General features: G+C 36.8%; 1 protein-coding gene across 1 annotated transcript; it reads right to left on the bottom strand.

The window, feature by feature from the left end:
• Window positions 1–24105, bottom strand: LOC135157454 (uncharacterized). The gene is made up of 3 exons (XM_064112801.1): window positions 24005–24105; window positions 3442–3668; window positions 1–431 (listed from the first exon to the last, which is right to left on the bottom strand). The coding sequence occupies exons 1-3, from the start codon at window positions 24103–24105 to the stop codon at window positions 1–3; spliced, it is 759 nt and encodes a 252-aa protein (XP_063968871.1).

The raw sequence follows: 24105 nt of genomic DNA, 5'->3' as shown, positions 1-24105 counted from the left end.
TCAAATAGTGGTAGTAGATGTAGAAAAACTGGTAGCAGATGTAAACTTAGTGGTAGTAGATGTTGACAAATTGGTAATAGATGTATACATAGCGGTAGTAGATGTAGGCAAATTGGTAAAAGATGTAGATAAAGTGGCTGTAGATGTAGGCAAATTGGTAATAGATGTAGATATAGTGGTTGTAGATGTAGGCAAATTGGTAATAGATGTAGATATAGTGGTTGTAGATGTAGGCAAATTGGTAATAGATGTAGATATAGTGGTTGTAGATGTAGGCAAATTGGTAATAGATGTAGATAAAGTGGCTGTAGATGTAGGCAAATTGGTAATAGATGTAGATATAGTGGTTGTAGATGTAGGCAAATTGGTAATAGATGTAGATATAGTGGTTGCAGATGTAGGCAAATTGGTAATAGATGTAGATAAAGTGGCTGTAGATGTAGGCAAATTGGTAATAGATGTAGATATAGTGGTTGTAGATCTTGAAATAATGGTGGTAGATGTAGAAATAGTGGTAGTAGATGTAGAAATACTGGTAGCAGATGTAAACTTAGTGGTAGTAGATGTAGACATAGCGGTAGTAAATGTAAACAGTGGTAATAGATGTATTCTAGTATTACCGAAGTAAAATTATGATTGCACTTTTTCTGAAAAAAATCACTTTATTCGAATATTTGAAATTCATCTACAGAAAGCAAACTAAACATTTGATTAGATGCACGAATGGGGAATGTAGTCGCATACATTATGGCAGGAAAAGCAGAAATAACAGGAGTAGGTCAGGAGTAGGTAATGATTACCGGTAATAGATGTAGATATAGCGGTAGCAGATGTAAACTTGGTGGTAGTAGATGTCAACATAGTGGTAGTAGATGTCAACATAGTGGTATAGTAGATGTCAACATAGTGGTAGTAGATGCAAACATAGTGGTAGTAGATGTAGAAATAATGGTAGTAGATGTAGAAATAGTGCTGTTAGATGTAGAAATAGCGGTAGTAGATGAACAAAAAGTGGTAGTAGATGTACACATAGTGGTAGTAGATGTAGAAATAACGGTAGCAGATGTAACAATAGTGGCAGAAGATGTAAATATTATGGTAGTAGATGTAGAAATAGAGGTATTAGATGCAGAAATAGTGGTAGTAGAAGTAATGGTAGTAGATGTATACATAGTGGTAGTAGATGTAAACATAGTGGTAGTAGATGTAAACATAGTGGTAGTAGATGTACACAAAGTGGTAGTAAATGTAGAAGAATAGGAAGTAGATGTAGAAGAATTGGAAGTAGATGTAGAAATAGTATTAGTAGATGTAGAACTAGTGGTAGTAGATGTAAACATAGTGGTAGTAGATATTGAAATAGTGGTAGTAGATCTATACAAAGTGGTAGTAGATGTAGAAATAGTGGTAGTAGATGTAGAAATACTGGTAGCAGATGTAAACTTAGTGGTAGTAGATGTAGAAATAGTGGTAGTAGATGTAAACATAGTGGTAGTAGATGTAAACATAGTAGTAGTAGATGTAAACATAGTGGTAGTAGATGTAAACATAGTGGTAGTAGATGTAGACATAGTGGTAGTAGATTTAGAAATACTGGTAGCAGATGTAAACTTAGTGGTAGTAGATGTAGACATAGTGGTAGTAGATGTAGACAAAGTGGCAGTAGATTTAGAAATAGTGGTTGTAGATCTAAAAAATAGTGGTGGTAGATGTACAAATAGTGGTAGTATATGTAGAAATACTGGTAGCAGATGTAAACTTAGTGGTAGTAGATGTAGACAAATTGGTAATATATGTATACATAGTGGTAGTAAATGTAGGCAAATTGGTAATAGATGTAGATATAGTGGCTGTAGATGTAGGCAAATTGGTAATAGATGTAGATATAGTGGTTGTAGATCTTGAAATAATGGTGGTAGATGTAGAAATAGTGGTAGTAGATGTAGAAATACTGGTATCAGATGTAAACTTAGTGGTAGTAGATGTAGACATAGCGGTAGTAAATGTAAACAGTGGTAATAGATGTATTCTAGTATTAGCCGAAGTAAAATTTTGATTGCACTTTTTCTGAAAAAAATCACTTTATTCGAATATTTGAAATTCATCTACAGAAAGCAAAGTAAACATTAGATTAGATGCACAAATGGTGAATGTAGATGTAAACATAGTGGCAGGTAAAACAGAAATAACAGGAGTAGGTCAGGAGTAGGTAAATGATTACCGGTAATAGATGTAGATATAGCGGTAGCAGATATAAACTTAGTGATGGTAGATGTAGACATAGTGGTAGTAGATGTAAACATAGTGGTAGTAGATGTAAACATAGTGGTAGTAGATGTTAACATAGTGGTAGTAGATGTATACATAGTGGTAGTAGACGTAAATATAGTGGTAGTAGATGTAGAAATAGTGGTAGTAGATGGAGAAAAAGTGGAAGTAGATGTAGAAATAGTAATAGAAGGTGTAGAACTAGTGGTAGTAGATGTAGAAATAATGGTAGTAAATTTAGATATAGAGGTAGAAGGTGCAGAAATAGTGGTAGTAGAAGTAATGGTAGTAGATGTATACATAGTGGTAGTAGATGTAAACATAGTGGTAGTAGATGTACACAAAGTGGTAGTAAATGTAGAAGAATAGGAAGTAGATGTAGAAATAGTATTAGTAGATGTAGAACTAGTGGTAGTAGATGTGAACATAGTGGTAGGAGATATTGAAATAATGGTAGTAGATGTAGAAATAGTGGCTGTAGATCTAGAAATAGTGGTGATAGATTATAAATTGTGGTAGTAGATGTAGAAATACTGGTAGCAGATGTAAACTTAGTGGTAGCAGATGTATAGGCAAACTGGTAGTAGATATAGGAATAGTGGTGGTAGGTGTAGAAATAGTGGTAGTTGATTTAGAAATAGTGACATTAGTGTTGAAATAGTGGTAGTAGATGTAGAAATAGCGGTACAGATGTAAAAATAGTGGTAGAAGATGTAAATATAATGGTAGTAGATGTAGAAATAGAGGTAGTAGAAGCAGAAATAGTGGTAGTGGAAGTAATGGTAGTAGATGTATACATAGTGGTAGTAGATGTAAACATAGTGGTAGTAGATGTAAACATAGTGCTAGTAAATGTACACAAAGTGGTAGTAAATGTAGAAGAATTGGAAGTAGATGTAGAAATAGTATTAGTAGATGTAGAACTAGTGGTAGTAGATGTGAACATAGTGGTAGAAGATGTTGAAATAATGGTAGCAGATGTAGAAATAGTGGTAGTAGATGTAGAAATAATGATAGTAGATGTAAAAAGAGAGGTAGTAGATGCAGAAATAGTGGTAGTAGATATATACAAAGTGGTAGTAGATGTAGAAATAGTGGTAGTAGATGTAGACAAAGTGGTAGTAGAATTATAAATAGTGGTTGTAGATCTAAAAAATAGTGGGGTAGATGTACAAATAGTTGTAGTAGATGTAGAAAGACTGGTAGCAGATGTAAACTTAGTGGTAGTAGATGTAGACAAATTGGTAATAGATGTATATATAGTGGTAGTAGATATAGGCAAATTGGTAATAGATGTAGATATAGTGGTTGTAGATGTAGGCAAATTGGTAAAAGATGTAGATAAAGTGGCTGTAGATGTAGGCAAATTGGTAATAGATGTAGATATAGTGGTTGTAGATCTTGAAATAATGGTGGTAGATGTAGAAATAGTGGTAGTAGATGTAGAAAGACTGGTAGCAGATGTAAACTTAGTGGTAGTAGATGTAGACATAGCGGTAGTAAATGTAAACAGTGGTAATAGATGTATTCTAATATTAGCCGAAGTAAAATTTTGATTGCCCTTTTTCTGAAAAAAATCACTTTATTCGAATATTGAAATTCATCTACAGAAAGCAAAGTAAACATTTGATTAGATGCACAAATGGTGAATGTAGTCGTATACATAGTGACAGGTAAAACAGAAATAACAGGAGTAGGTCAGGGGGTGTGGGAGGGTGTGTGTTTGTGTGTCAATGTGTAATAAATCAAACGGGAAAGGAAATCTTCGAGTGAAAATATCAATCTTCTTCCTCTTCCTCTCATTTCATCCTTTTTTCTCTGACCAGTCCCGAATGTACCGCGTTAACAGGTTAAAGAAACAGAGAAGTCGGTCCTGTTGAAGCGGCGAAAATCACATTGCTCGATAGCTTCGGGTGATAATCCCGAAAATAGTGTTTTCTTTTCCCGCGCACACGAGCAGGAAATCAGAACAAGTGTCCTAGTCCCCTCCTTTAAATGATTAGAGATTCCCCTCTCAGTTCATAAATCTGTATATCCCATCCACCATGTCCAAATTTGACAGCCGAGGATACGGTTGGCTGGAATTAGACGTAGATTAACTTATTTTGTCATCTTTTTAAGGGGCTCTTTCTTTCATATCACATACGGTTTTTATTTCTGATTCAGAATAGATACATATATTTCAAATAAGGCGCCATTAGTCCATGTCTCTGTTGGTATTTTATTCCCTATTATTTTGGGAATTAGTAATAGTTGCATTTGATGACATTTAGGTGGGGTGCCATTTTATCTTTTCCCCTTAATTGATAAAGAAGTCCCCTTGTCTCCCTTGTACACCCCTAATTCACTTGATTTTTGACAGGTTCTTGGCATGCCTAGAAAGTAAATAACCCAAAGCTAATCGAGGAAAACTGACTTCAAAATATCAGAGTGACTATTAATCTTTCGCACAGCATGTAACGCATTTCAAATGTACCCAAGGGACTATTTTTGCTTTCTTAGGAGAGAGTTAAGGCAAGGGGAGTGTTGTAACATTTATGGTTGCGATTTTTGTCGTTGTTATGATAAGCAGATTAAACCTGCCGTGTCAGATCAAGAGGTTTTGTTATGAAACACTTTTTAAGAAATTGCAATTAGTGTATTACTTTTGATTTTCATTATCAATCTGGACCCTAGCCATAACAAAACGATCTGCGATTGATCGTAGAGAATATTTTATGATTGATTGTATTGGTTATTTCGTGCAATCAGTCGTATAAATTAACAATACGACCAATCGCGAAGCTATGTGTTATCGGGCTTTGGACAACTGCCCTCTGAATCACTTTAACGATTACATAAATTTTAAGTCTACTTAGAAGCATTAAATATTTTTATTTTGTAACTTATAATCTTTATTGAATGATTATTCATTCATTTATTTTCATTTACTATTTTTCATTTTACATGTTGAAATTCAATATTCAATTTACAACCCATTATTGCAACCGTGTCCTACCCTAATTTTAAAAGTTCATTTAAAACCTTATCGTGGAATTAATGTTGATGTAATGTTGCATTGACAAAGAACGCCTACAGAATTACATGTAAGATTACTAAAACGAGGTTACCGATGACCCCGCCCTACATCAGGGACGACCCTCTCTCTTTCTCTCTCGTTTTCACCAATCACTCTTTCACAACTGCCACATGGATGTACATCAAATGATGTCACCTGAATTGAAGTAAAAATAGATTTTGGACACAAATAATAATAATGTAAATATCAATCAATATCGGGATTTTCTACCGTAAGCAAATGTGATTTAAAATAATCGAGAAGCTCGCTTGGCTTTTCATGATATCCAGCCATTCGTAAAGTTGTCCGTAACTTTATGAACAATTATTGTGAAAGAAATCTTGGTCTCAAGAGAGAATTTCGTATGATTGTTCATTCGCGTCATTACCACTGTGAAAAGCCTTCAATAAGGAGCAATCATCACTATCAATTCAAGCACAAATGCTCTATTGTCCGCGCATTTTCTCCATTTAATTAGGTAATGTGTAATTTTCGACTTCTTTCTATGCCTTAGAAGTCGTAATCAGCTATTTGCTAAATTGCGTCCTGACTTTAACGGAAAGTGTAATATTAAGATTCCCCTATGATAGGCGGGAAGACATTTTTATCTAATTGAATTACCCTTGGAGGAATACGGTCCATATTTCCTATAGCCTGCTGTGACCGATTAAGAAAAACAGGAATAAGCGAATTAAGACGATGGCACTGCGCTGATGTGATAGTGTGGGACTATTAAAGCTTTTATTCTCTTCTAATTTTCTATCCTTCGTGGTCGCGCGTCTTTTGTTGGTATAAGTAAGTATGACCAGAAGGTCCGGTCCCTTTGCTGGACGGATCGGAAGAATAGGAGGGGCGATCTGGCTCGATGGAATTGTGAAAAGTTTTTAAGAAATTAGGATATTATTTGTTAGAAAAGAGGGGAAATCTAGATGTCGCCTTACAGCAGGGGTAGGAGATTTGTCGGAGAGGAGATGACTTCTCGACGGGTGGTGGGCTCTGTTGGAAACCATGACCTATTCTTTCATCCCAATCTTGAATGGTTGCTACTCAGCAGGATAGCAGCTTTTCTTGTATTCTTCTCACCATCCCCCTCATCCTCGATTTCTCCTATTATATCCCCAACCATCGTACTCCCTCTTCTCTCTCTTTCTCTCCATCTCTCTCACCACGCTCTAGTCTACATGCACAGACTCTAACTCATTGGCGCCACGAGTTTTGATAAAGAAAATTCTCTTGACAGAAGCCTAGCAAAGGTCGTTACAAATTTGAAGAAAAAAATACAGTACATAATTACCACTCGAGTCTAGTAGTCTCAAAATTCAGACCACTTGTCTGAAAAAAATCAGAAATCGATGCCTTGCTCCCGGAGACTACATGTGCAGTCCTCCCCGTTTCTTTTTCTCTCTCTCCCTCTCTTACCGTGTTGCATTGTTGGCGGATAGGAAGAATCCATTGTCTGTTTACATGCTCTGTACAAAGACTTGGAGAGGGAGAGAGATTGGACGCCCTATTCAAATACAGTTCCATGTGATAAATTATTGACTATTTCTACATCTCACAAAATCGCACCAGCGTAGTCCAGTGGAGCAGAATGACTTTATTGGATTAGGAACAAGGCCATACTTATGCTATATCACTCCTCTTTTGTTAAAATACAACTTCATTTCATAATGTCGCTTATCTCTTTTCTTTCAACCAAGCAGGCCGTTGCTATAGGAGGATGGGGCTGTGACTGTTTAATTGTGCAGCGCAATTTGGCGTTAACACGCCGCTGCCCGGTCCCAACCGCTCTCCGACAGATTTCGCTGGAATTACCCAGGACGGGCCATTCTGTCAAATAATTGATGAATTGTCGACAAATTAATAGTAATTGCTCTACTAAAGACAACAACCACTCACTTGTCGAAGACAGCTATTACTGGTAATTACACAATAGCTAAAATTAAAGATAAACTTGTAACTGGTGGGAAGACGTTGATTATTTTCAGAGAAAACATCTTTAAAAAGGTGGATTGTATAATGCATATTGAAAGAAGACAGCTATGTCATTTATACACAATATATAATTTAATTAAGGTTAAATTATTACCTGATTAATTTGCAAGGCGTGTTCAATTCATAAAATTAATTACAATTGACATATTGAATATCGTAGTGAAGTGTATGTTAAGATATCAATTTTCATTCATATCCTTTTCTGTGAAATATGCTATGCTTTCAGATGATCCCTTCTCTCTCTCTCTCTCTTTCTTTGTGTCTTTTTTCTTTCTTTCTCTCTCTCTTTCTTTCTGTCTTTTTTCTTTCTTTCTTTCTTTCTTTATTTTTTTTCTTTCTTTATTCCTTTCTTCCTTCCTTCATTCCTTTCTTTCTTTCTTCCTTTCATTCCTTCTTTCTTTCTTTCTCTCTTTCATTTATTTATTTCCTTCCTTCTTTCTTTCTTCTTTTTTCTTTCTTTCCTTCTGTCTCTCTTTTTTTCTTTCTTTCTGTCTTTCTATCTTCCTTTCTTCTTTTCTTTCTCTCCACCTATCTCTGTCTTTCTACCTCTTTCTATAAAGATATACGCAACTAGAAACAGACACATTTCACTGATGTATTATATGAATTAATTCATAATAATAATAACATTTGAAGTACCCTTTCCCTTTACATCTCAAGACATGTGATCTAATTGATAAATTTAGTTCACAACAAATTAATAATCCATAATCAACCCTCGTTCATTGGTGATTGTTGTTTATTTCTGAGGTCCATATAAGCCCACCCTCTTTGGTTTAGTTCAATGGTACAAGTCCAATGCGGTACAAATACCGGATGAAACGTTAATATCATAATACAATTTTCAGACACTTATTTTCGAGGTGGAGAGACCTAAAATAAAGTTATCAATTAATTTTCCACAAAGTGTAATTAATGTGGGAAACACCACGAGTCTTTCTCCAAATCACCGAGGCGTTGGAGTTTTATGTTGTGTTTCCTTTTAGTATAGCCTTAAGATCATGCATAAATGGATTAAATATAGCTTTTCATTCCGCCCTCCCCATTCACTCTTTAGCAAACAAAAAATCTATCATTTACCACAAAATGACAAAATGTGAGCGTGTGATTTATTCTCAAACAACTGGTGCATTGGTCCTTGCATTAACCAGAAATCACATTAAATGGAATCGATTTCCGTACCTTTATGATTAACGAGGGATTATTTTTCTCACATTAATTTGCTAAGCAAGTACAGGTCCGTACACACAAAATGTCCTTGTTTTGTTGGTCAAGGGGTGAAGAGAAAGATGTTTATTATGAATAAGGACCTTATTAATGTTTCATACAATTCAATAGCTTAATGTCTCTTTTTGAGTTTATAGAGCGTGTATGGTTTTGTACTAGCGTCGTCACTTTTAGCATATTAGGGCAACATGGTTAAATAATATATACTAATGAGATAAATAAACATGGCATGCGAAACAAAGTCTTTCCATAAAAAAGTTTTTGGTTAAGTTTTTATCCGTATATACTAATTTGACCAATTACAAATTGCAAATGAATTATGTAAAGAAAACTATGAGATATCTTTATTTCTAAAGTTGATTATGTTTTGATATTTAAACTTGAAAATAAAATTTTTCAAAATAATCTATTAAAGCGTAACTCTTCGGGGTTTTCTTTTTTTAAGAGTGTTCAAAAAAAATATTCTGCAAAACCAGTATTTCTATTATTTTATTTCAATATTTCTAAAACAGAGTAGTGTAATAAAGAAATAAAAATAAGTTGACAATGGTGATTTAGATTGTATACTTCAAATAAACTTGCTTTTCCCGTAATTGATTATCTTTTTATTGGAAAATTTTCCTTTTTTGTAAAAATAATTATATTTTCGTCAACAAGCCTGTATATCATTTGTGCTCAGTGAATAATAAGGTTTTTGACAATTCTGGGGTTCATTTCATAGCTACAGAGAGAGAAAATTGCATCGATTTCCATAAAGATTTGAGCTCAACCAAGTTTTACTTGTTATGCATTTTAACATGTATTCAGTCCAACTCTCAATATCTGGCTTTTTAAATCCATTTTCGCTCTGTATATTATGAATCATGCCTAATTTTGTAGTTAACAAAAGGCAACGGTACTTGGGTACTCTAAATCCCATAGTGTACTTATTCCGACCTCTTACGAAGCGAGAGTGTGAGCAAGGGACGATTCTCCCTTCCATATCAGCCTAAAAAGTCTAAATATCCTTTATCTTCAATGGATAGATGAGTGGTATGAAAGAGAAGAGAAGAAGCAAAAAACGATTTTTGACGAATTATTGATGGAAGCGTAATGAATCGTTGAGAGTTGGTGGCGGCTAACTCACCCGCCGTCATCCCATAAACACTCGAGAAACAAAATGTGACCGTTGCGATCGCGTCTCTCTAGCCACTCGGGATCGCCACCGAAAGCGAATTCAAATTCAATAGCCCGGCTTCAAGGGAGAGAGAACAAAATCGGAGAGGAAACGGAAGGAGAAAAAAGGTCTTTTTGGTGAGTTAGGAATCGACTTTTCCTCGTGGCTTCCCGCTGTAGTAGATTGGTGAGAGGCTTTCTACCACTTACTCCAATCAATACAGCACTAAAACACCTCATTAATAATTACCACACACACTGTAAGGCAAGCGGTAGTCCGTGACTTCTTTGCGGTTCTGAAGTTGAGGATCGCTTCGCAAGCAGCTTGGCTAAAACCTGTCCTCGTAAGATCGTAACAAGTAGCATGGTATCAAAACGTTATATAAAAGAGGGCCCATTTTTCTGTTCATAGGAAAGAGCAGGAGAATGAGAGAGAAAGAGAGAGAGAGAGAGAGAGAGTAGGGGGAGAGGGAAAGAAACTTGGATTTGGAAGTGACCCGTGGGAACTAAATATAAGCGTTTGTTTCACGATTGTATCAAACATTGATGACAGAGAGGGGAAACGATTTGAATAGCTTGTGATTTGCAGAGCGCACAATAAGAAAATAATTGCAAAACAAGAACATAATAATTTGTAAACATGTACGCAACACAGATCTAGGTCCGTAACACAAAGGTTAGCTATTGATCGCTAAATGAAATATCTAGATCATTGTTGCATGCGCATTTTGCTCAGTAGACTGACTAGGAACCATTCAGAACTGTTCAATCAAATTAGCGATTAATCGCTAACCCTGTTGTTACCGGCCCCAGGAAGAATGAAGGGGTTGTGTATAAAAACTTTTCAGTTAGTGAAAATGCTGCAGATCAATAATTATCAATCAGTTCTTTTTATGCATTAAAAATTATGATCCGGTCTAACGGGTTAATGCTGGAAAGAGACGAGAAGATAATATTGGCTAAAAGATTTAGACAGGCAGGCAGAGAGAGAGAGAAGGGGGGGGGGTATGTGAGGGAGTGTATGTATGTGGGTGGTTGCATGTGTGAGCAGGCATAAGTGGGAGGGTGCATGCGTGTGTGTGTGATGGCGTGTGAGCGAGTGAGGATGATGTGAGCGAGGGTGTGTGTGTGGCGGAGAGTGGATGAAATCTGAGTATAATACACCAAAAGACAGAGGAAAAGACTCCAAAGAAGAAATGATAAGAACAATTTCACAAAGTTGCGGTGAAGAGATGATAGTCGACAGAGTCCAGCAGAGCACAAATCAGATTACAGCTGTGTGCTGAGTACTTCTTTTACCAAATTACTTTCTCCCTTCTCTTTGGCGCGCTGAAAGGGCGAAGAAAAATAATGGTATCAAATTTAATTTTCCCCGATGACAATAAAAGATCAAGCCGCGACAAACTCCATTACAGTCCATGTCTTTGACACTGTCTGTATACTGTTTCAGATTTGATCATGTCAATGCTATTATGCGCCGATATTTAACACCGCTTATTGCATTTGGTTAAACTGCGCTAAAATGGCATGATCGACCTGACGAGTGCTAAAAACCGATCGCCCAATCGGCGACCGCTAATTGGTTTATGAAGAAAAGGAAGAGGACAGGAGATGAAGAGGGAGGGTGCGAAGAATCTTCCAAAAGTGGTGTTCGAGATAAAAAAGGAAGTCAAGAGTTTCTCTGAGAGTGATACAGGGAATAGGTGGGGAGAAGATGGAGAGAGAGGGGGGGGGAGGAGGAAATGCATTTGAGGAAAGTAATAAAGACAGGAATGGGAGGAGAGGATAATATAGCTCATCTTATTAGTCGAAAGTTTGGGCGATGAGGGTACGGTGAGTGCGTGAGGGTGCTTGTACGCGTAGCCTGTGTCTGTCAGCATTACCGTTCGCATTTGTGTTGTCTGGTGGAGAGTTTGTGTGTGTTGTGCGCATGTATGTGTGTAAGTGTAAGAGAGAGAGAGAAAGAGAGAGTGGTGAGATGGGAATGTAACACAATACCTTTAAGTGTGTGATATGTGTATTGTTTTCTCTTATATTATATTATATTATATATATATATATATAATAAACGGTATTTAACAATGTCTGCAATGGCTTTATTTATAGTTGTAAAAAGGGAATTTGAAGTTGATATTGGACATAGACACGGGAAGAAGTGTGACAGTCCCTATGATTTTCAGCTAGTAAAAAAAGTGCTGAAAAAAGGACAAAGAAAGAAAGAGCATGAAGAAAGAAAGGTTAAAAAATAATGTAAAAGGGATGTCTGGGTTATGTAAATATATTTCCTCTGTTATTCAAGAAGTTAAAAAAAGATGTCACATACAGTCATAATTTTTATTCTTCCCTCCTATTGATTACCATGGCGTCGCCCTGGTCACAGGTAATAAGAAATGAAACGGGACAGCTGTTAAGGAATGGGTATGTGAATAAAGTGGGGTAGAGCACACATTCATGACATTCAACACCTACCCGCACACACAGAGAAACACACATACTAGGAAAGTTAAAAGTTTTGGAACTGCAACACAATAGGATAACAGCTTTTGGAATGACAGAGAGAGTGAGAGAGAGAGAAAGAGAAGAGCAGTCGACGGCGGAAATGAGGGGACTTTTTTTTAAAACAATATTTTCAGGCAAAAATTGATTTAATGCCATCTATGTTTGTTCTGTTAAGATTTTAATCAACAGAAATGGCTTCAAGTGTACAATTGAGTAAGTAATAACTCTAAGTGAATTTGCTGGTGGTAAACTTTTTTTCTCTCTCTCTCCCCCTTCCTATCTCTCCCTCTCTTTCTCCCTCTCCCTTTCTTTCTCTCTCTTACTCTCTTTGAAGACATTGGCAGTACTCTTCAAACCTCAATACTGGTTGAGGCATTTGCCTGGAAGGGTAAACAGAACATTTCTGCTGGCATACCTTATAGTAGCTTGAGCTCGCTCGCTCGTTCAACTCAGTTTTTCAGGGGGGACTAAACCTGGAAGTTTTGCTTTAATTCAATCCCAACGATTGATCCTATCTGTGGGCATGTATAATTTGCCTCGCTGAGATCGCTTACCTTCAATAGAGTGCTGTGAAAAAAGAGCCCATTCCTTGTCCAGAATTATTCCATAATCTAATCAAACGTACCTCACCGACTGAAAGCGAATTTTCCCTCTTTTTCCACCGCTTAAACTTCTTTTCCGTTCTGTTTCTTCTTCCCCTTCTTTTAATTTCCCTCCTCTATTTTCAGGTAGTGTTTAGCTAGAAGCCACTCCGCCAGTCTTGATCTGTGTGAAGATGGAGAAAAAAACCTATCGGCGAGCAAAACGTGTGAGAAATAATGTAATAGACGTTTAGTAAGTAGGTTTATAATGCGAGTGGTGATGCGCTCAGGCGGTCCATCTTTCTTCATCGTCGTGCAATCGGAGAGTTGCCCATTTTCCCGCCCTTTCTTGTTGCTAGCCATTTGGACCGTCTGATTCAATCAAGTGCCGATAATAACGCAATGTAGTTATGACATTATCTCCCCGGAATGGCAGGGCTGAATTGCAGGGGATTTCACTTATTTTCTTCTCATTTTCTTTACAAAGGACTTTGGCGGACCCAAGGCATTCTCTTTCCAATTAAGGATATAATTTTGATGAGGCATCCGTAGTTCTCTCGAGTTTTAGATACGATGCAGCAGAGCAATCCGATTCGACTGCTAAATCATGTGACCGACGATGTTTTTCGGTACTAGTGGGGATCTTCTCGCTCTCTTTCTTCCTCGTGCTATCACTCTTGTATCGTTCCCTTAATTCACTTCCCTATTTCTCTTCATCTCCCTGACTCTATCATATTCTTTCTTCGCTCTTTCCTGATATGAGAGAGTTGTCATGGTTGTACATTTCTGTAGATTGTATGATTTTCCAAAAGAAAAAATAATGGATTTGTTTATGTTTGAAGGCATCTATAATCCAAATATCTTTAGATTAAAATACCAAATAAGAATATGCTATCAAACATGTTATTCCAAAAGGAAATGCATGTTTTTGAAAACTTCTACAAAAGAAAGATAGACGAGAGAGAGAGCGATAGATGGACATAGATTCAAGAGAGACTCAGACAGAGAGAGAGAGAGGGGTAGAGAGATAAGCACCATACATGTATTTCATAAACCAAAATATAAAACATATACCAATACATGTTTAATCAGTATGAGTACTATCCAGTGAAAATAGATTTTTCTGAAAGATACCCTTTACAATCCATTAAACAGGTACTTTTACGCCAATTTTTTAACTCGATAGTTTGATGGTTGAAAAGCAGTTTGTATGAAAGGCTGTCCGGGTTAATGTGTTTACCTTCTTGTGGCTATCTGCTTGCATAGCAATATTATCGGGAATCAAACACCATTTAAGATCAAGAATGACAAATTTGAAAAGCGCTCACTAAGACCATGAAGGAAGGTAATGGAGCTACGTCTATAAAACCACCGCCACCGCTTCCAAAAATCGATGAAATGGTAGGAGTAAGATGGAGGAAATCATATCTGGTCTTTTTCCTTTTTCTTTTTCTTTTTTGGTGATGTAGGTTTTTTGGTGGCGTGCGAGTGTGGAGGGTGGGAAGGGGTTTGCAGCTAAGCGTGATTCGAAGGTCGAAGAGTATTGTTTGAAGACTAAGTCATCCTCATGACCGAGACGCATTTCGTCTTGAAAAGGTGGCGTTAAGAAGGGGTTCTTAATCATAATGCTTTCTTTCCATACGATATCTTCACCAAGGATGACTTTTAGAATAGAAAGGGATGATCATTGCATATCTATCCTTGATCCATTTTAAGGATAGTCACGCTTACACAATGCTGCTCTTAAAAGACTTGGAAAGTGTTTTGTTTATCTGAAAGCCTTTTTAAAGGAAACTATTTCTTTCCTATCAAGTCCCAATTCATTTGGATGGATATCATACACGAAAAATTGTGTTTGTATATATATTTCATTTATGCATATCTTTTATTCATTTATTAATTTATTTGTACTTTATTTTTATTTATTTATTTGTTTTTATCTATTCATTTCTATTTTTACTGATTTTTTTTAATTCATTCATTCATTTATTTCTTATTCTTTATTTTGGGGGGATGATATCCTCCTACTTATACGTTCCTCCTGCTCACCCCCCCCCCCCGGAAAATCGTTAGTTGGTAGCCGTAATGATATTTCGAGCTCTTTGCCACTCTTGATAAACACCATTTTTAATATATTGAACCAAATATACGGGATTAATGTGAATCAATACAATAATTCAAAATGTCCATTATACTCTTATCGTTGCCATTTACTAACAAGGATCTTAAATTTAATATCATAAAGGTCACATATTTTTTTCATATAAAACAAAGACATGCAATCGTTACGTTCGCATGATCAACAATTCATTTTCTTTCTGGGGCGGATCCCTTGCTCATCGCGTCGGTGAGCCACCGAAAACGAACACTAACAAACCTGAGTGACTGGTATACCTTTCCTAAGGAAAGTCCATTATCTTATTTACATACAAGTATTGATAGCATTGATCTTGTGCTTCTATAATTGAGATCAGCTCATACTTCAAGTGACATATTGACTCTTCCGTTTCGACAAACATCAATTCCGTGGAATGATGAAAATTCATTAAACATTCATTATCGATAAATAGTTGTGAAGAAAAGCAATGAAATTTCGAAAAGCAATTGCATTACCATTTCCTACCAGTATTTTGTGATGTGAATTTGTGAATTTAAGTTGACTTTTTATGCTGGAAGCGCATATGGAAGTGACTGAGTGAATTAGTGAAAGAGGGTGGGGAGACAGAATTAAAGAGAGAGAGAGAGAGAATATACATATACATTGCATGACATGAAATATAGAGTAGTTATGACCCGGATGTATGAACGGATTAACGAATGCAGGATATAGTTTAAAAGGCTTTATACCAACGTTGATATAAATTTATTCATTAACATATTTTCATTGTTTAAACTCATGCAATTTTCGTGTTTGTGTTTCTCAGAGCAACTGAAAAAGAAAATGCTCCTTTTGCAACATTTTACGGTACAATATCAAGGAAACAATTAGGCTTATCCTCGTCATTATAAATGTGGAGTTTTATGGGGTTTTTTTTTTTCATTATTTTTTTTATTATTCAGTAAAAAAAAATATACCATTTCAATAGTGAATAGCATGAAACAATCTCGTGGTTCACCTTGTTCTGCCTATAATTTAACACGAAAACCGGTTCTGAAGTTTAAACGCTAGCTTTGTCTTTTTAAGGACTCCATAGTTTGAAACTCTTTCGCAATCTCTTTCTATCATTTCACCCAAATCGATCAGAATGCAAAGCAAGACTGGGAACATAACCGAAGAATATGGGAATGGTAAAACAATTCCAATATGCAGTAAATAAAAGGTTCGGCTTTCAGTTTGCGAGGCGAATTGGCACATTTGCATTAACATGAATATTCAATTGGTCATTATAGTGAAATGAGAGAGGCTAAGCGGACTATGCAGGGATAACAAAATACGTTAGGCTAGTTATGTGGGAATTCATTGGAAATTGAAAGAGAAAAGCGGAGCTATCTCCCTCGCGGACATAATAAAAAGAAGAAGAGGATGAAGAAGCAAAAGGGGGGTTTATACTTCTTTAGTTTTTTCGGTTTTCGGAATGGGGACAAGGAGACGGGAAGTCAGGATGAAATTAGAAGCCAATTTTGGATTCAGTCGATTTATAACCTACGGTGAACTGCATCTTCATCTGCTTAAAGTTGAATGCGGATTAGGTAATTGGTTGAAACGCAATCAATGCGTGCTATGCTAATTTGACCGTTTGCATGATTGTTTTTACCAGAATTTTTCCTCTCCTCCTCTCTTCCTTTCTGTCTTCTTTAATTCCATTTTCTCACTTTTTTTTTTTTACTTCGGAAAGGATTTCTCCCTCTAGTCTTTCTGTATGAATTAAGAGTGCATCTCGTCAGAAGTCTACCTCTCAGAGTAATTTGAACCCGCATTTCCAATTCAGCGCGTATCGAGTTTGGCCGTTAATCAAATAAAGCGCAACGGGAATGAGGCGGATAATCGATCAAGAGAATTGCATGGGGCGATTTGGAATAGTTCTAGCACAATTAATCTATCGATTGAATGATTTGCTCCGCGCGCGAGTTTACGGGTTGACATTCGACGGCATGTACACAAGTGAAAAACTCCACATGCCTTTAACGTCCTTTTAGCAGACGACTTTGACAAGTGGTTAAAGTCATACAATTTATAATCCGCCTTGGCAACAACAGGGCCCTTTCCTGTAAAAAAATAAATCTTTTCCATTAATTCTGTTTCCACAGTATCGCTTATCATCTACATAAGGCGTTTAGCCATAGATTGAATACGCGTATTTTGGTCTGCATCAATTGCCTGTGCAGTATCAGAGTGTATCCCAAAAAAGGACCGAAATCCGACGAATATCCCTTTTTTAGGCTTCTGTATCGTTGAGTACGAGACCATATTGAACAGTCTAGTGCGCATGCGCGAATGCGTGAACTATACAACACGTACAACAACAATGACAGCAATGCGATGCACAGCATAGATCCAAGTCACAATTACGCTCAATGACGTCATAATGAACTACATGCAAGTCGCAACGACCAAATTTGATCTTATGAAGTGGTGATGCCATATTGTCAGTGGCGTAACTACGGGGGGGGGGGGGCATGGGGGGCACGTGCCCCCCCCCCCCCCAATCGGCTGGCCAAAAAAAAAAAAACGGGGAAAAGGATAAAAAGAGGGAGAAAGGGAAAGAAACGTAGTGGGGAAAGAAGAAATTATTGTTAATTATAATGTTATATTATGTTATAATTATGTTATGTTATATTACATTTAAAAAAAATCATAACTTTATGAAACATAATTTGCGCTGGGCCTATGTCTCCATTGTTCCTGGTGCTCGCATTGTATGTTTAACAAGATATATAATCCTGTTGTACTAAAACCTCCCGTTTTCAAGTCAATATACACCAAATATATTTCCTCGCACTTCGAATTATTATTGTTTATGTAGTGACATATGCTTCTATTTCATGACTACTTAAAGTGATTGCCCCATTTTAAGGTCTTAATATAAACCATTTCCTGTCCGTGCTTACGTTCGCATTCGTGGATTGGTGAGATATGTCTGTTCTTCATGAATTCCCAAAATCAGTCGTTAAAATGTCCCTTTTTCTGATCTGAATATCAAAAATTTTCAGCTTGCGCTTCGCGCTCGCATCATTTGGTTAGTGAGATGCGTATATGATAATGACTACAAAAAGTGCTTCATGTGTCATTTACATGTAATTCTAACAAGATCAGCATGCGTTAGGCACTCGCATTAGATGACTATGGTGAGATATGTACTCTTAATGGATTCCTTAAAAAAATAGTCCTTATATCCCTGTTTTGGGTCAATGATATGCAAAAATTTCAGCTTGCGCTTCGCGCTCACATATTTTTGTTAGTGAAATACGTATGATCTTCGTGAATTCCTACAAACAAGCCTTAAAATGTCCATCTTCATGTCTGAATTTCCCATGACGAAAGAGCTCCGTTTGATAACACTATACCCCTCTTCTCCAAGTACGAAAACCCTACTGTCCCAGGCATGCAATGTAAGTATCAAAACACCTGTTTCTTGACCTCGGTCCGAAGATAACACAACAGCCCGAGTGCGGTCCGGGAAAACATCTCGCCATTTTTTATTCACTTACTTTCCTTATTTCGAGGTTGATTTTCTTTGTTCGAAATTGAAAATGGGCTAGCATTGAATTTCTGAATACAATATGCCTTTGAAAACGTGATTAAATATCGAATACAATAATTTAATTCCGAAGGTCCTTCTACAGGCAGAGAAGACTTACGTAATAGCACAGCTGTTGTTTATCATTTCGTCCTTGGCTCAACGCTCATAATCTGGCCTGTGGGGATTACCTGGCCAAGCGGGTGTTTCATAAAGCTGTTCGTAAGTTAAGAGCGACTGGTGATCATGTCTTGCGGTAAATGGTACAATTGGCGATGATCACCAGTCGTTGTTAAAGTCGCTCTTAACTTACGAACAGCTTTATGAAACGACCCCCAGGGCTTGGAAATGATGTTTTAGATTTTCAAACGCAAAATGGGGTGAAATACCGCAGTTTGCAATCCGAACTGCGGTCCGTTCCCAAACGGGGGTAAGACGTAATGCTAAATTTTCAGCTCGCGCTTCGCGCTCGCAATATTTGATTAGTGAGATGCGTATGTTAACCATGATTACAATGATTAAAAAAAGTGCTTCATGTGTTTAGATGTATATTATTCTAACAAAATCAGCAAGAGATTGGCACTCACAATATATGACTATGGTGAGATATGTATACTCTTAATGGATTCCTAAAATATAGTCCTTAAAATGTCCCTGTTTGGGGTCAATATATACAAAAATTTCAGCTCGCGCTTCGCGCTCGCATGGTTTGTTTAGCGAGACAGGTATGTATTATGATTACAAGAATTTGCTTATAATGTCCTTTTTAGGTCTGAATTTTAAAAAAAATTCAGCTCGCGCTTCGCGCTCGCATGATGTGATCAGTGAGATACATATCCGTTTAATGACACTATCCTAAAATTGTCTCTATTATGTCAGTATACCTGGCAACTGAGCGCACTTCGCGCGCTCTTTAAGTGACTCAAAATTTTTGCTGGTGCCCCCCCAATGCCGTGACCCACGGTACGCCACTGCATATTGTGATTAGTGATATGACTTGTTTAATCAATTTCTCACTCTCATTGATTGCTAGGGGTGGGATAGATGATAATAATTATATACTCATCTACGATTCGTGGAATATTTGCCCAAACTCTTGGAATATTTCTGGTATTCCATTCTGAGCCATCCAATATAATATAATTATCTACACAAAATAGTTCGATTAGGGTATATTGCTCTTAAAAAATAATAAAGATTTTTTGCTTCCATGACGCATGTTGGAGTCAAGAACACAGTGAATGTATTGAAAATGCTCGTCAAATGACAATGAACAGCTGCTGGGAGGTCCTTGTCAAAAAAATGGTGAACCGGAAGAGCAGTTTCGTCCTAAGTTTCGGGGCTGACGAAAAATTGCATTTATGTCGTTAGTCCAGAGTCCAGGACGAATTCGCTGTTTTGATTCGCCAATTTTCGACAAAGACTTATTGGTTGTTCATTGTCATGAAGGGTATTCGACAATTTGACGGATTGTCGTTTAGTTTATCGCAGAATCATAAATGTACCCGAGTTGTGACAATTTATTTTAAAAGAAGTATGGACATGGTCCTGGGAACCGGGGATGCTACACTCCCAGGTATTCTGGAAGATGTGTACAAAATGGAATTGTAGCCAAAGGAAAGTCCCCTTCATACATCGCGAGCATGATCAACACCTACCAATCCTCCCGATCACTTCGGTCATCCAACAAGAACCTTTTAGTTGTTCCCAAGGCAACCTCTCACAACCATGGTGACAGAGCCTTTTCAGTTGTGGCTCCTAAACTCTGGAACTCACTTCCTCTTAGCTTAAGATCCCATTCTCCTCTAAGTTCCTTTAAAGTAGCACTTAATACATATCTCTTCCGTCAATAGTATGATTTTTACAGTTAATTTGTCCGTAGTTAAGTTGATATTTTACATATGTAAGGTAGTTACGTTGGATGTTTAGTTATGTAAGGTAGTTAAGTTGATAAGTGAGATTAGTTTATTAAGTTAAGTACCTAGGTTTTGTGATGTAAAGCGCTTGGATAAATTTTGATAGGCGCTATATAAATATTGAATTATTATTATTATTATTAAAATGAACTTCATTTTGTAGTGAAACTCTTCTTTTTTTATTTTATTTATCTTTTTTTTTTGCTTTTCAAATTTTTCGCGACCAATTTGTCTTCCATTTTGTACTGATTTTTTTTTTTTAACTTTTCAAATTTACATCAGCAACCCCATGCAGTTAGCAATTGTTCCCAGGGGCCTGGCTATGGATCTAAATATATACCATGGTCAAGCTTTCAGTCTTTATACACTCTTAAAAATGTTGGGCAACATACTGTCCACACAACAATTTGTTAAAACATTTATCCATTTCTGGGTAGTTTTAAACCAATAATGTGTGGTTTGAGTGTAGACTACACAGTATTGGTTGAAAACTACCCAGAGTTGGATACATTTTTTAACCAATTGTGTGGACAGTTTGTTGCCCAACATTTTAAAAGTGTAGAGTTTCACATGACTTCAAACAAATTATAAAGTTCACTTATCTTTTACAGTTTTTATTATTTAAGAGTAAAGCAACACAAAATGGAAACAAATCTGTTTCGTGGAGAAACCTAACATTTATTCAAGGGCTGTTCTACATGGTAGCGGCAGGAAGCCGCCCTTGTCATTCCTTATTATCCCAGTGATCAAACAATAGGAAACAAAGTATAGGAGAGTGTGAGGAAAGAGGTAGTCATATATCATAGAATATAACCATAAAATAACACTATTTTTATGCAAAATGCTAAATCGTATCTTAGGCCATGTTGCCCCCACATCTCATTCAAAATTACATGGCGCCGCCACTCTGTACAACTTAAACAACACCCAGTTTTCTTTGTTTCCTTTCTTACCGATATGAAAGTAGCAAGTCGTGTATAATTTGCGTAATAATCATTAATTCTTATATTTATTTCCTTTGTTCGGATATTTTTCTTTCGCTTTGTAAGGAACCTTTGAAATTAGCTCATCAAGGACACCTTCACAACTCATTGGTTGTTCATTCATTTACATAAATTATATCAATATGAAAGATAGAATTCGTAATGGTGATTAATGTCTAAAAAGGCGGGAAGAAACAATATGTCGGTAGCATGCACATGAAAATTCTATGAGAATTAGCTGAATATCCCTTTTTACAGTTGGGGTTTGGATTATTCTCTTTTTTTAGCAGTTAATGTGAAAGATAACGTTGATTTTATGTGGTGTTTTTCTTAAGTTGGCCATTGCCATAATTTTCCCGGTGAATATCATTTTTGGGGCAACCAAAAAACCGAAAGTGATGTGAATTAATATTTGGCATTCACTGTTCTCAGAGAAACAATTAAACTAAATTGTTAAGTCACCATAACAGAGAATAGGCAGCTTTATAGACATATTATGTTGGTATTTCAGTATGTTGAGGATTGATAAATTGAGGTAAAATAGTTCAACAGCATAGAAAATCCACTATATGAACCTTAATTTGTTTTATTTTTGTACAATGTTAGCCTTGTCAAATTAAGGGATATATATTTTAAATTTCGTCACTGCATTCATCATGTGTACTAGGTATCGTAATGGTGTGTGTAAATATGATTTCACATAATAAAGGAATGATAATGATATCATTTAATTGAATTGCCCCTTGAATTCATTCATACTTCATTCAGTTAAAGTGTAGTGATTAAGCCATACTCTCTTAAAACTGTTGGGCAACATACTGTGTACACAAACATTAGTTAAAACTTTATCCAATTCTGGGTAATTTTAAACAAATAATGAGTGATTTGGGTAAAAACTACACAGTATTGGTTGAAAACTACCCAGAGTTTGATGAATTTTTAAGTACTTGTTGTGTGGACAGTATGTTGCCCAACATTTTAAGAGTGTAACGTCTGGTATGTATCTCAATATGCGAAATTTTATTTTAAATGTGTGTTTACATGCGTGTGTGGGCCAAATAACGTTACACCACGACTAGGGATATATGTACACAGAAATAAATAATAAAGCCTTGTCACAAGCTCACGTGTGCCCAGGGACATACCCCACACATACACCCCCACCTCACATACACCCCCACCACACATACACCCTCACCCACACGACGTCTTGTAATTTGACAATCGGGAACTCATTTATCATAAATCGCCGAAGTGGGGACGTGTGTTTGCGGTCTCATACAGACATACACAGAAAAAATAAATTTATTTCACTAACTGGGCACAATTTCGGACATCACGTGAGCAAAGTCGGCAAACCGAGGACGCTTCCTACCCCTACACACAACTACATATCGGAGAGTTAATCATAGGACGGCACCAGAGGATTTCTATAGAAAACCAGACGACCTAAAAGGGAACGTCATTTTCTTCTTCTCAATTGGATAACATGGGGTATGTCCCATACCTACTTTTATTCTCTTCTCTCTTCTTTCTGACCCATTCTTCCTATTTCATCCCCTTTTCTCGCTTTTCAATGTTTAAAAGACTAATTGGGTTCGACCTTGCTCTCATTTAGCGAAACACAAACGGGAAAATGGTGTGAAATTTAAGAGAACTTATTTTGGAGAAAGAAAACAACGGAATGTAGATGATTACAAAATGTGACGTTAAGAAAACTCATGGTAACGTGGTAATTATTATGAGGGGATATCAGTATGGCGATTGATATAAGCCTTCAATGAAATGGCTTTATATCTTTTAATGTACGGTATACACATTGTAATTGATTGAATAAAGTTTTATTTCAATGTAAACGTTTTTATTGCTCAAAATCACAATTGATGAAACGTGTAATAAAGTGTGATTGCCATAGAGTATAGTAATGTCTGAAATTATTCATTCGTTAATGTATCTCTTACGACTTTTCGTGTATAGTAGTTGATCGTTTTTCAGCTCCTCTTATCTTCGTCATTTCATTCCTCATGATTTCAAAAACAAATCGACTTATCAAAACATGGAACATATATCCAGGCCATGCGCACGTGTTGCTTTCCAAACGATACAAGGAAACGAATTTGTGGTTTATTTTCTTAATATCCACCATTGTCATGCACGATGGCCATACTATTGTTATAATGTGCGGCTGCTGAAAAATGACAGCGAAGCACCATCAAAATACAGGCTGCACTCGTGAGAAAATCCTCCCCAAATCGGGATTACACAGCTTGTGTTTTCGTAGATCATTTCCATTTTTCTTGTTCTTATTTTTCTCCTGATCTGTTATTTGATGGGGTTTTGTGGGCAACAAAGGAAGTTCTAGCCAAAGTGAGTCTTGGTCTTTCTCCAATGATCTGCATCAGCTTATGGATCGGTGATTTAGCAAACTGAAAGGCACGCCCCAGGCTTCATCAAGCCACTATTGAGCTGTAACCGAGATACAGGGTCAAATGGGGCATATCGTGTATGATTGAGAAAATAAGGGAGGATAAAAGAACGCAAGGTTGGACACCTTCGGTATTGAACGAAGTGCGAAGAACATGGGTTGACAGTGAGTGTCTGTCGCTCACGTTGCCCGCGACTCGTCGTCTCCGATGCTACGAACCTTCCTCCTCCTTTACGCGTCAGGCTGCATTCATCGAGACCTTGGTTCCTCGCGTTAGACCAGTCTGAGTTGGACCCACTGGCGTGGGAAACGTCCGCCAT

The sequence above is a fragment of the Lytechinus pictus genome, chromosome 18, assembly GCF_037042905.1.
Source record: "Lytechinus pictus isolate F3 Inbred chromosome 18, Lp3.0, whole genome shotgun sequence".
NCBI lineage: Eukaryota > Metazoa > Echinodermata > Echinoidea > Temnopleuroida > Toxopneustidae > Lytechinus > Lytechinus pictus.
Note: the sequence above shows the minus strand (reverse complement) of the source record. Positions and strands in the feature narration are given on the sequence as shown.

Excerpts from the sequence above, each read along its gene's own strand:
- LOC135157454 (XM_064112801.1), bottom strand. The coding sequence starts at position 24,105 with ATGGCGGACGTTTCCCACGCCAGTGGGTCCAACTCAGACTGGTCTAAC. Across the intron at positions 3,669-24,004 it reads ACGCGTAAAGGAGGAGGAAG|ATCTACAACCACTATATCTA; the intron begins GTTCGTAGCATC and ends CATTATTTCAAG. Across the intron at positions 432-3,441 it reads TACATCTACTACAACTATTT|CCACTTTATCTACATCTATT; the intron begins GTACATCTACCC and ends CTACATCTACAG.